Consider the following 12557-nt stretch of genomic DNA (forward strand, 5'->3'; position numbering starts at 1 on the left):
TTCAATGATCGTTTTTTACTTACATAGTTCTGTACTTACTATCAACGATCGTTAGAAGGTCGCACATTGGGGTCAAACCAACGATACGCCCCAGACAAAATGGGCTCGACTTGAAAGTCTACAACTTTTACAACAATAAAAGACTTTGATAATAATATTGTATACAGTTGAGTTTTTAATTGTAAAAAGTTGCATGTTGTCTGCTCTATATGCGTACATCAATATCATTTGTATATATGTATAAGCTATGTACTATATAAACAATTAAGTAAGTAATATATTTTGTTGTGTTGTGTATAAAATTTATGTTTGCTGCCTTAAACTTTTTATATAACGCACTGGCAGTTCCGGCAGATAAACGGAGACAAAGAACATAATGGGTCCAAATAGTAGCATGCAGATCAGCCAGTAAATAACACCAAAAACGGTTATGGCGTCCATAAAGAAGCTGCCAGTTTCGATCAGACAGTTGCGTTAAATGTGTATATACAAAAAATTATAAATAACTAATATCACTAAACACCGAACATGGAGATATTGTAACAAGTACCAACAAAAAAAAATTAATAGTCCCTCAAAGAAAAAAAAATTAATAGTATTAGCTTGTTACACCGCCGATGCTTCTTAATAGGGCGTGTTCACAAATCCTTGCAGGTCACTTTAGACATAAACTTATAGCTATAGGGCTGTGGGTTTACAGAACTTTAAGCTCGCCACCTGTAAGATAAAAGAGTAAACAGCATGGATTAGTAAAATATACATATATATCTAAAATTCTAGCACTAGCACATGCTGATCTTGGCCCTGTTGCTTACCCCAGTCCAGCTGTTTGTCAACTTGCTGCTGCTTTGCTGAATCACGCACTTTATATAGCAAAGTGCTCCACCCAATATTATTTAATTTTATACGATTTTTGGGCATTACCCCGTGTCGAGCCGCTGCTATTTATGGAGCCCGCGCTGTGACGCTCTTGACAGTTAATTCCCAACTGAGCTGAAAGTATGACGACAGCCGCAAATCCCCCAACGCTCAGTATTTGCTACGTTTGTTTTTATTTTTAAATGAACAACGCTTTATGTTGCGTTAAAAGCTTTTTGCAACAGTTTTAAGCTTTAGCTGGGTATCAAATGATCATACTGGTATTTAGAATTCTCAAGGCAATGCCAACGGCCAAATAACTGGTTTGCTATGGAGCTTATAGAACATGTGGGAAGCTTTAATTGCAGTCTTATTGTTACATATGCTAAATAGCGCTGAACACAAGCCCCTTTCGAAATTACTCTCAGACTACGCTTGTGTACACATTTAAATACGATAGATCTCTTATTATCTGTACAAATTAACAAAGAGCAAGAATTGTAAATTTTGTTTACTAGTAATAAAGAGTTTCCAAGCTAGGTCCATCTAAGTAATTCTTAACTTGCTTTGCTTTTTCACTTATCAAATACCCCCCATAAAACGCTCAATCAATATCTTAATAAATATGCCTATACTTAAATTGAAGTTGCTGATAACAAAGTCGAATAACAATTACTAAGTATTATCTCAAATATTTGCCTTTATCGTGGCCTATAAATAAATCTATAGCACTTCTGCTACGCAGTTGCAAATACTTACATTATATAGAAATAGCTATCGCTATCCTTGCGCTTAGCCTCGCCAGGATTGGCATTGCTCATGGCACTCTGCCCGGCGCCCGAATCCGCATGTGCCTGAATGCCTCGGCTCCAGTTGCTCCAGCGACCCGTAATGCCATTTTGCTGATTGTTGAGATTGTTCTCTTTGTTGGTGTTGGCGAAAAACGACTTAACGCTATCCATGCTTGCGAATTAATTTATTTTTTTTTTTTGTGGTATGTCCGACAGTTCGTCAATCATTGTCGAGCCTCCGGTACGTAAACAAGTTGATAAAGCTAAAAATATATCAGAATAAAATTTTGATTGCTGCGTGTTGTCAAGTTGTATATACTATATAGAAGCGATCTTATTTTTTTGGCTGTTTCCAAGTGTGTTGAGTGAATGATAATGGCACATCGTATGTTCACTCTAAATTAATTCAATTGGTACTGGAAACTGGAGATCGGAACAACTTTCTATTGATTTTCAAAAACAAATTTGAAAGTCAATCAATTCAATATATTTTTATAAATGTTGAGTACCAATATAAGAGCAATTGCAAAACTAAGCAATGTTTACTTTATCTGCTAAAAGATTTTTAGCAATAATAGCATATTTTTTATGACGCTTGTCCAAACATAACCAAAGTTGCTAATTTTGTTATTGAACGAAAAGAAAATGCGTTTTAAATTAATGAGTGGTTGTTGCTTCTGATTAGCGCCGCAATTTAAATATATTTATATATATTTGTGTGTATGTGTGAGTGTCTAACTATACAAATTCGTACATATTATCAATTAACAGTTTGGTCACTTAACAAGTTCAAAACAGTTCACTTCACACGACTGATAATCAAAATTGTTGTAAAATCAGAAAGCACGCGTCACACATATATTTTTGCAGATCTATATATGCATATGTATACATACTAATCGATTAGTTACCAAGTTGTTGTGCATTAGATAGTGGACGTGGCAATAATAAGATAATCTAAGTTTGATAAGACTCAGCCTTGGACACAGTGGGGTCTCCAATGTGTCTACAATATCATAAAATATCATTTAAATGTCTTGCTTGACCTACCACAAGTACTTGATTTCCAAATTTAATAAATTAGGCGTGTGGCCCTTCTGATTGCTCAAAATTGGCTTTGACACAGTTATAAATATCCAACTGCTTTGACAATTTACACAGTTACACGAAATTTTCTCAGCAACCACCGACCGATGCGAACTCTAGCGAAGCGTTTTGCACAATGTCTGCGATCGTACTGAAATGCCCGATGCGTCTACAAACAAGGTCCGACGCCCCAAATGCTCCAATGGTTGTTTCGTTTTTAAAAAGAGCGAGAGAGGGGAGAAAAGAGACAATGCCGTAGTTTTAATCAATTGCGAAGGCGTCACAAACACAACTTTGGAGCCACACACACATACACGCGTGTATATTTACACACACCCTGCGGTTTCTGATGGAACTAATTACCCTGAATTTGTAGCACTGACTAGTCCATTGCCCTAACTAGACTTGCTGTATATACAGAGCCGGCAGATACTACCGTTTTCAATGATAACCCATATAAAAATTAAATAATGGCCTAACAATGAAATGTAATAGTCGAGGCTCAGTCCTGGTGATATCGCTGTGTTTGGATTAGTTAATAGAACCGCAGGGCTATTTCATATAAGTGCGAGCATGTGTGCATATTTACATACAGGCTTATGTATTGCAATGGGCCTCTTTTTACTTTGCTTGCTTCAGTTGTGTTGTTATATCTTGTTTATCTGTCTGGTTGGAGCAGTTTTTCATGTTTGTTTTGATCATTGTTTCTCAGTGCTATATATGTACGGCACGTGTGTGTGTATTATTATACATATAAACATATGTATGTCTAAAATGAAGACACAAATTTTTGAAGAAGACAAATTTTTTAGTTTAAGTTTGAACTACAGTGTTTTTCATCGATCGATAACTTAACACTTTCAATGTCTGTTTTAAATGAATATTTGCTTTTTATTTTGTTTAAACACGCTTACAAATGTTTTGTCAGTATATGTTTGTATGTTTGTATGTATGTATGTATGTATACCTGGCCTTTTGCCAGGTCTTTCTTCTATATTCACTTCCGTACTGCTCATACCCGCGCTCATACATCCATATGTGTGTATGTATTCAAAGTTATACATACATATGTACATAAGTATTGCACATGCAGGTTTATTTATATTTTTCTTGCTTTGTTGTCATTTGCCGCTACGTTTACTATTGATAAGAGAAATTGAATGCAACTCTAGTATATACAACTACAAATTACAACAACTATGCAAATGCTCACGCGCCGGTCTTTTGGACTTTGCACTTTGACTTGGCAGCGCTTGCACTTTGCAAAGCTTGACTTAAGAATTGTGTTTTATACTATTAAATGATTGATGCCCCAGATCAAACAACCAACAATGTAAACAACAAGTGAATTAATATAAATTTATTTGAACTTTTCAAATATACATGATTATACGCTGAAAATAAACACAACTAAATAAAAATAAAATATATTCTGAGTTTAAGTTTCAGCAGCTTGTTTTGAACTAGTCGTTAAGTAGTGTGACCATATAAACTTATCGATAGCCGTTTAATATGCTTTCCAACACTATTAACGATTATTACTGGCCTCACTTTGAAATTTCAACGAATTTGTTAGAGACTAATTTATTTCATTAACAATTTACAGTGTTCTCATTTCTTTTTTGCAAACGCTGCACACAATCTTGCAGCTAGTAGTTTCTCCAGATCCACCAACTCTACGGTTCACAGTGGCGGTATCTGCTAGCATGGCTTTGCGCGTCCTGACCGGGCTCCTGTTGCTCCTTTTAGACCTTTTCTGCTCCTTTTCTACGCAGCAGCATAGCAGACAACTAAGTGGCACAGCTTCGCCCTCCTCCAAAGTCTGCGGCAGATTCTTGCCACGGGTTTCTGGCAGGAAGAGGCTAGCAAAGCCACCAACAATTAGCAGCGCACCCATGACTATCAATGGTAGCACCAACATTTGCTGACCCTATAAAAAAAAGGATTTAAATGCCTCTTTAAAATAATTAGTTTTGCTCACCATATGGTTAATGATAGGTATGATTATTGGGCCTGTCATGGCTACAACAGAACTAAAACTCATGCCGAGTCCACGCACAACAGTGGGATAAAGTTCAGAGGCCAACAGTGGGAGCACTACGAAAGCTGATGAAATGCCCATTTTGCCAATACAATAGAGTAAAAGCATTATATTCGCTTTCTGCTGGTAAAGCAAGGTGGCTACGCAGGCCACGCCACCTACGAGCATCGATATGAACAATATCCAACGGCGACCAAAGTAGCTAAGTCCTGGCCAGAGCAGCAGATACGTAGGCAGCTCGACAGCACCGGCCAGAAAAAAGTTCCAAATCTCATCGCCACCTGCAAAATTCAAAATTAAACAGTTATCGATTAATGTGCAACGAAAAGCTTTTGTCAAGCTAGCTCGCGCTCAAAAGCTACTTGTTACATGCTTCACATATTTCCGTTAAGATTTGAACTCTTCTTGGAATTAATTCAGTTTACCCAAGGCAGGTGCGTAGTAGCTGAGCCCCACATAAACGCTAGTATTGGCAAACCAGATGAGCGTTATAATTAAAGTCTTGCGTCGCATATTTGTGCCACGAAATAAATCCAAAATGCCATAATGAGTGGCCTCCACTGGTTGTGTGGTGTGCAAGCGCTGTTGTAGTCGCTCCACAAATTCACGATTCACATGAATCCCATTTACACGCGCCATTACTTTTAGTATGCGTACGGCACGCTTAGGCTGACCCACAGCCAAGAGCCAACGTGGTGATTCCGGCAGTACAAAGAAGCATGAGAAGAGCATCAGCAATGGCAGTGAGACGGCCAGCGTCAGATAACGCCAATCACGCACCAAATAGACGACGCCCTAGGGAAGCGAAGAAATTACATTTTACAGCACATGCCACATGCGGCAGCAAACTTACCGAGAGCATCACTAGTCCTAAGGAATAGGCTATGTTAGATACAATGGTGCAAAAGACGCGTCTCTCCGGACCCACCAGCTCAATAGCGAGCACATAGGGACTAGCCAGTATGGCGGGCACAGTTAAGCCCACCACGAATCTTAATCCAAGCCAGGAATAGAAATTCCAGGCAAAGGCGCTAGCAGCGCAGGATAAAATTTGCAGCAGTAAGTAAGCATAAAAAGAGGGGCGTCTACCCCACATGTCCACCAGATAGCCAAAGACATAATTGCCCACCAAGCCGCCCAAGCCAAATAGCACTAAAGCTAGCGTAACATGGAAGCTACGATCGCAGACTAGATTCCACTGGGGAAAAAACAAAAATTATTGTAAGTTGTGGGTTGGTTTGGATTTTGAAAGTTACCTCTTGGACAACAGTGCTGGGATAAACAGATTTGTCGTAATGCCAGCCATGCTGACATGGCACTATGGGCGCCTGGTCCAATTTTAGTAGCTTCGAGGCTTGTTCTCTTTGCAGATCGTAGGGTGTGCGATATTCTAGATAACGCACCTGTAAAGCAATAATAAGAGAACAAAATTAAACTTGTCTGTAAAAAGGAGCATGGCGCTTTAAATAAAATAGTGAAGTATATAGAATTAATATTTTCCATTCAAACATCATAAGTTGAGTGTTGTCCTTGACCTAACTTGCCATTAATTTAAGAAAATCATTAACTGTTATAATTAAAGATATACTAGAGTTTCAAGCCTAAATCAATTTTGACCATTCCAGTGATTTTAATTTATTTTTTTTATCTACGCAAATTAGCTTTCATATCAAGCAATTGAGGAACGTCTACTGTACGCTAGTTATAAATAGCTATATGTGTGCATAGGTATATAGTCTGATTCACAGGGTTACAAACAAACCATTTCAGTATAATTACGCGCAAACATGGAACACTCAGCGTAGACACCTTGCTTATCTCGGGGTATACTCAGGTTCTTAACCAATTGCGTATAGTCCAAAGTCCATGGCTCCAGTTCGGGTATGCGACACCAATGCTGTGGTGTGGCTGCTATGAACAACTGACTGCAATATAAATGTTAGGAGATGAAGGCAATTGCACTGGTGGCTTCTGAGCCGACGCACCTGTAGGCGTGAAATGCACATGGCAGAGCCGCCGGCAGCAGCACTGCACATATAATAATCTTTTGATAAAGACCAAAGGCGCCCACCTCCTTAAGTACTTCATCGAAATCCATGACAAGAGCAACTGTAGCCGAAACAAAAGCGCGCACAACTAATGCGCTCCGTTGGACCTTGCGCACTTTTCAGCCCCAGAGATTGCTTTAGGGGCTGCAGGCGGCCAAATCTCAATTGAACATAATTACATTACGCGACTTTTGTGTGTTTTAATTAATTGGACACCGCTGTGCGCCTAAACCAGGGTCGCCCAGAGTCAGCGCTGCCCAAGCCAACAGTCGCTAAAACAAACCCACAATGTTCATTAGTCCGTTTGCATATATTTTTTCTTGAACCATTCCGGCACGTAATCTCAGTTGGGTTATATAATAATAAATATGTTTATGTGTGTGGTTAGTATATAGTCCAAACTAAATCTAGCTACGCGCCAGTCCAATGATGGACAGTATGTACATGAAGATGTTGACAATGTCCAGGTAGAGATTGAGGGCAGCGAAGATGTACTCCTCGGGACTGATGGAATATTTGTGATTGCCGCCCAACATCAGCTGAGTATCGTACACCAGATACACGGAGAAGAGCAGCGCGCCCAGCGAGGCGTACACCAGGCCAAGTATCTTGTCAGCAAAGAAGATAGAAATGATGCCAAAGATGACAAAGACCACCAGACAGGCTACTAGGACGCCACCGCACATGGTAAAGTCATATTTGGTTTGCAGGGCAAACAGTGTAAGACCCAAACTGACGGCAGCCGTAATGCCAATGGCCATCAAAACTTCATCCGCCTGATACGTGCCAGCAATAATGCCCAGCAAAAAGGATTCGGCGATCGTGAAGAGAAACAGGAATATAAAGTTGAGTGGCGTCTTGCGGCGCACGCTTTCGCAGCAGGCCATGCAGATCATGGTGACTATAAGCACTGCCTGTAATTAATTTTAATATTAAATTTGTAAAAGTGTTAAGTATACGCCGCGTCTTACCAAAGCAATCCACACAAGCGCAGGATTGTGTTGAGCCCACTCCTGCGTGGCCTTCGAAAAAGTAAAAACGCTAACAAAACCAAATGTGATTAGCAGTTGTGCCTGGAAATGAATTTAATTATTTATCTGCATAAATAGGTATTAAAAATAAGCTTACCATTAAAATAAGATAAACCTTACGTATGAAACCTTTGCGTATGCTTTGGTCATCAAAGGCGAAACTCTTGTCCGCCTCCGCATCTGCATAGACGCCATTGTTGTCACCTGCAGGTATATGAAACATAGATTTTTAATTAGTATAAAATTATTAAAAATGTGCGCTTAATTTCCCACCATATTGAAAATGTGTAGTCATGACTAAGAACTTGATTTCCCACTTAGGCAGACGTGTGTATTGCTTGACTCTTACCAACTGGCTGGCAGGCTCTTTTCAATTGCTGCCCATATGCCCAGATAGCTGCAGATTAGCCGATGTGTTACCAACACATAGATACATTGATAAGAACTAAAGGGTACCACAGGTACAGTTAACTGATAAGCACACCTGCGACTGTGTTGATTGAGTTACCAATCAATTGGTTTATAAATTATTTATTTTTATATACATATACTTAAAGCACAACAGCTGTGAATCACACTCTTTTTCATTTATTTGTTTGTTGCAAGCTTATCAGCGGCATGTTTCAGATAAGTCTTACACATATACATACATGTGTAGTACAAAAAGCTTTCACTGCTAAACAATTTTTAAATGTATTTTATGCGGCTGTGGTCAAGATTAGCTCGCATTTGTTATAAACGTAGCAGGAAGTCCCTTGGGGTATTTTTGGTGATAAATACATTTCATTGAATTATCTAGGAAGTTCCATTTTTATTTATAAGCCAATAAACAGTTTACAATTACAAACGTACATATTTTTTTAAAACTTTAGCTTTGCTGTTTATAATTTCTCAAAATAAATATTTTTGTATCTACACCCAGCTGTGCACATATTTTCTCACATTATCTTATCTATTAAAATTTATTGCATTTTCGCTACTCACCTTGCTGGTAATGATACATTTTGCTAGCTACCAGGCTATATATCGATGAGTCGTCTATATAAACTGAATGTAGGAGCTCGCTTTAACGCTTTAAATCACACGCACTACCAAATAAAAACTGGCACACCTGGCCCAAACCGGTGAATATCATAAAAAATATTTAGTTGTCTTTGTCACTTATCGGGCAGATAAGAAAAGTAACCTCAATAAGATAGTGGCTGGTGCGTGAGTGAGTGTGCGTGCCTATGTAATAAAAGTTAACTGTGTGTAATCCAAACGCGGGCGAAGCTTAAAGCAAACTGTTGACTGTGGCAAAAGCGGTTGCAGTCAATGTCTCAGTTTAAACTGTGAGGGAACCCCTACAAGTGAAATCGTCTCTTCAAACTAAGCACACAAAGGGACTGCCTTAGAGTCAGTTATAGTATCGAGACGAGCCCGAAAGCGAGCGGAGTGTATAGTGTATAGAATTTTGTCAATAAATAAATAGAATTGCTTTATTTGTTGATTCAAAACGCACTGACGCTGCACAGTATACACGATAATATGTGAGTAGAGGGAGGGAGTTGGGGTTAAGGAGGTTTTGGGGTTGCAACTTGCTGCAACTTATTCATTTTACTTGTTAACATTTGTAGTAAACATTTATATATATGTATGTATATAATTGTTATGTGTAAGACTATTTATTGTATTTTTATGCGGTATTATTTGGTTTTACAACATCAATCAATATCAGGTATGTATAGTCTTAGGCAAATTTTGAAGTACTAAACAAATAAACGAAAAAGAACAAAATCAACTGCGTTTAACAATATAAGATTCCTTTTAACATTTCACCTTAATACTAATACTTTCGCTTTCTCGCGCATTTTGGCGCAACATAAATCATTTACAGCAACCAAAATAGATTAAATATTAATAGAGCAGAAACAACTTTCGTATTTGTTTTAAACTGGTAAATGAGATTATAATAGATTTAGTAAACAGCAATATAACTAACATTAGCTATTGCTCAACATTTTAGTCGCGCGAAGCGCCGATGATAGTCAGAATGTACATGAAGATATTGATTATATCCAGATAAAGATTAAGCGCAGCAAATATATATTCCTCGGGACTAATCGAGTACTTGTGATCGCCGCCCATCATCAGCTGAGTGTCGTATATCAGATAGACAGAGAAGAGCAGCGCGCCAATTGAGGCATAGACCAGAGTGATGACTTTGCCGGGTATAAATATGGCCACAATACCAAAGATTACAAAGACAACCATGCAGGCAAGCAGCACGCCACCCATCATAGTGAAATCGTATTTGGTTTGCATGGCAAACAGCGTTAGTGCCAGGCAAACAGCAGCGGTTATGCCCACAGCCATAAGTACCTGTAACGTAAGTAGAAACGGATTAGTTAGAGCTTAGTAGTGATTGCGCACAAGCTGACTTACCTCTGTAGGCGCATAGCGTGTTGCGGTAATGCCCATGAGAAACGATTGCGCTATTGTAAATAGGCCGAGGAATATAAAGTTGGTCGGTGTTTGACGACGCACGCTTTCACAGCAAGCCATGCACAGCATGGTGACAATCATGATGGCCAAGGCAACCCAGAACAGCCAACGATTCGCGCCTACAAAATCCCTGGTGCCCTTGTGATAAACGAACAGAGCCACTGCGCCAAAAGTAACAACAAGCTGTCCCTGGATGGTTTAAAAAAGATATTTAATAGTTGATTAGCATTTATAAACTCAAACCCTTACCATTAAAATCATATAAACTTTGCGTATGAAGCCGCGCCGGATGCTCTGGTCGTCAAATGAAAAGTTTTTCGGCTGACCCTCGGGATCGTCATAGGCACCGTAGCCAGCACTTGGTGGTGGTTGAATGAAGCCAGGCTGTGGTGCATAGCCTCCAGGCGGTGGACCCTGACCATAAGGTCCCTGGCCATAAGCACCCGGATACGGCTGAGCACCGCCCTGCGCATAAGGCGGATATCCGCCGCCTTGAGGAGGTCCTTGCGGATAGCCACCCCCGTAGCCGCCTTGTGGAGGATACCCGCCGCCATAGTTGTACTGTTGATTAGGATCTAGAAAAATATTTTTAGAAATTAAGCCAACGCAACTAACAAGGTTTCAGTTAGCATTCGAATTTCCTTTTTAGGTACTATTATAGATGAGAATACGCAAGACATTCGCAAATTCTATAACTGAAACAGCTGTGGGAGCCAATCAAGCGTAGAGAACAATAAACAAAGGCAGCTAAAATATTATGAATGCGACTAAAAAAGAGTTCAACAAAAACAAAGCAAGTAAAACAAGTTTTAAGAATTAAATTTGGCATGGTAAATGTTATATGTAAGTATTTTTAAATTGTGGTCACCTTATATATAGCGAAATCAATAGGTTTGTCATATGTATTTCAAGCGTAGCTAATTGTCGTTGTATATATGTATGTATATAAGGGTACCCGCAAAATAAACATATACAACAGTTTTTAAGAACAGAGTATATACTATATAGTCATGCCCACGTTTTGATAAGATAAACATAAAACACTAGTAAGAAAATTAACTTTATCGTAACTGCCTAAGACTGGATACATGTGCGTTAATAATGCATGTGAAAAGTTAATTATAGTTTTCTCAATGCAATAGACCATATGCAACGCTCTTGATTACAAGGCGATGCGTCATCTGAAAACGGGGAAGTACCGAAAAACTGCTTGCAAACCAGATGAAAGTAATAGTATGATGAAAATATTATTCCAGAACCAACGCTAGAGTAAAGAAAAATGACATGACAGAGATAGGACAACGTAACAAAAGCATGCGGAACGCAACGTTATGCTTATTAAATAAGTTATAACCAACAAATTATAAATGTGAAATTAAAGTAAAACCTTGATATTGAGGATATTGAGGGACACTTTGCCACGACATTTTGTTGTTGTTGATTTTTTGCTTGAGCTCACAACTGAACTGAACTGAACTTATCTGTTCCTACAGATAGCTACAAGGGATCACCCTATATTAACGAGTATTTGCTGCAAAGTAAACCCAAAGAACCGTTAGTTAGTTTAGCATGCTCAACAAAACTCACCTTGCATTTTTTACAGTTAACGTCGATACACAAACGGCAATTTACCTGCAATAGAAAATTCATTTTCATTTGGTAAAAATGTAACATGGTAAATATTATTTGCGCTAATTAAATAATTCAATTTATCTGTTCGTCTATATATGTACATTGGTAGGGGACTGCTATTAATTATGAATATGGCTCGTTTGTTGTGGAAAAAAGTAAACATGACGTGTGGCAAACACATAAACAAAATATGCGCACATTTTGCTGAAGAACACTCAAATGTATGTATTTAAAAATATGCTATATAGTGTATAAGTGGATGACGCGATCTCGTTTATATGTTTGCGCCGCATATTTCCAAGCATATTACTTCTTTAGCCGCTTAATTCGCACATTTGCAATGATATCTATGGGAAATGTGCATGGTGAGTCACCAGTGCAATTTACCGATTTAATTGAAATAATTTCGAATAACTTTGAACTTCACAATGATTTTCAAGTGCTTGCGTGCAGCTTAAACATAAAAAAATACACGTATAACACTCACTCACCTCGGTTAAATATGCACAAAACTATTAAGTAAACAAATTGATACGTGAATCTTTCCAGAAAATTGAAAGCGTTAGTGATGGCAATAACTAAGACA

The 12557-nt window shown here is 38.6% G+C and overlaps 5 protein-coding genes across 8 annotated transcripts; all 5 read right to left on the reverse strand.

Annotated features, from left to right (window-relative positions):
- Window positions 1–155: 155 nt before the first annotated feature.
- Window positions 156–555, reverse strand: LOC117134646. The gene has a single exon (XM_033293058.1). It carries the CDS (start codon window positions 439–441, stop codon window positions 304–306), a length of 138 nt encoding a protein of 45 aa, XP_033148949.1. The 5' UTR covers window positions 442–555; the 3' UTR covers window positions 156–303.
- A 33-nt stretch (window positions 556–588) lies between these two features.
- On the reverse strand, window positions 589–1850 carry LOC108595310 (CG8788). Its single transcript, XM_033293057.1, has 2 exons — window positions 1618–1850; window positions 589–717 (listed from the first exon to the last, which is right to left on the reverse strand). The coding sequence occupies exons 1-2, from the start codon at window positions 1818–1820 to the stop codon at window positions 705–707; spliced, it is 216 nt and encodes a 71-aa protein (XP_033148948.1). The 5' UTR covers window positions 1821–1850; the 3' UTR covers window positions 589–704.
- Window positions 1851–4316: 2466 nt separating this feature from the next.
- Window positions 4317–6874, reverse strand: LOC108596706 (beta-alanine transporter). The gene is made up of 7 exons (XM_017982728.1): window positions 6762–6874; window positions 6539–6701; window positions 6033–6179; window positions 5630–5974; window positions 5202–5571; window positions 4717–5057; window positions 4317–4665 (listed from the first exon to the last, which is right to left on the reverse strand). Exons 1-7 carry the CDS (start codon window positions 6872–6874, stop codon window positions 4336–4338), a joined length of 1809 nt encoding a protein of 602 aa, XP_017838217.1. The 3' UTR covers window positions 4317–4335.
- Window positions 6875–7128: 254 nt separating this feature from the next.
- Window positions 7129–9214, reverse strand: LOC108596710 (protein lifeguard 1). Of its 2 annotated transcripts, none has more exons than XM_017982737.1 (4): window positions 8840–9214; window positions 7953–8059; window positions 7796–7897; window positions 7129–7738 (listed from the first exon to the last, which is right to left on the reverse strand). In XM_017982737.1, the coding sequence occupies exons 1-4, from the start codon at window positions 8856–8858 to the stop codon at window positions 7232–7234; spliced, it is 735 nt and encodes a 244-aa protein (XP_017838226.1). In that variant the 5' UTR covers window positions 8859–9214; the 3' UTR covers window positions 7129–7231. The 2 variants fall into 2 exon arrangements, with proteins under 2 accessions (XP_017838226.1, XP_017838225.1); XM_017982736.1 differs by lacking the exon at window positions 8840–9214 and adding an exon at window positions 8129–8235.
- Window positions 9215–9483: 269 nt separating this feature from the next.
- On the reverse strand, window positions 9484–12539 carry LOC108596708 (protein lifeguard 1). Of its 3 annotated transcripts, none has more exons than XM_017982732.2 (5): window positions 12463–12539; window positions 11727–11870; window positions 10589–10914; window positions 10280–10528; window positions 9485–10216 (listed from the first exon to the last, which is right to left on the reverse strand). In XM_017982732.2, the coding sequence occupies exons 2-5, from the start codon at window positions 11764–11766 to the stop codon at window positions 9857–9859; spliced, it is 975 nt and encodes a 324-aa protein (XP_017838221.1). In that variant the 5' UTR covers window positions 11767–11870; window positions 12463–12539; the 3' UTR covers window positions 9485–9856. The 3 variants fall into 3 exon arrangements, with proteins under 3 accessions (XP_033149255.1, XP_017838221.1, XP_017838222.1); XM_017982733.2 differs by lacking the exon at window positions 11727–11870 and adding an exon at window positions 11927–11971 and having other exon boundaries at window positions 12463–12537; XM_033293364.1 differs by lacking the exons at window positions 11727–11870; window positions 12463–12539 and adding an exon at window positions 11927–11971 and having other exon boundaries at window positions 9484–10216.
- Between the last annotated feature and the right edge of the window lie 18 nt (window positions 12540–12557).

The sequence above is a fragment of the Drosophila busckii genome, chromosome 2R (genome assembly GCF_011750605.1).
Source record: "Drosophila busckii strain San Diego stock center, stock number 13000-0081.31 chromosome 2R, ASM1175060v1, whole genome shotgun sequence".
Lineage (NCBI taxonomy): Eukaryota > Metazoa > Arthropoda > Insecta > Diptera > Drosophilidae > Drosophila > Drosophila busckii.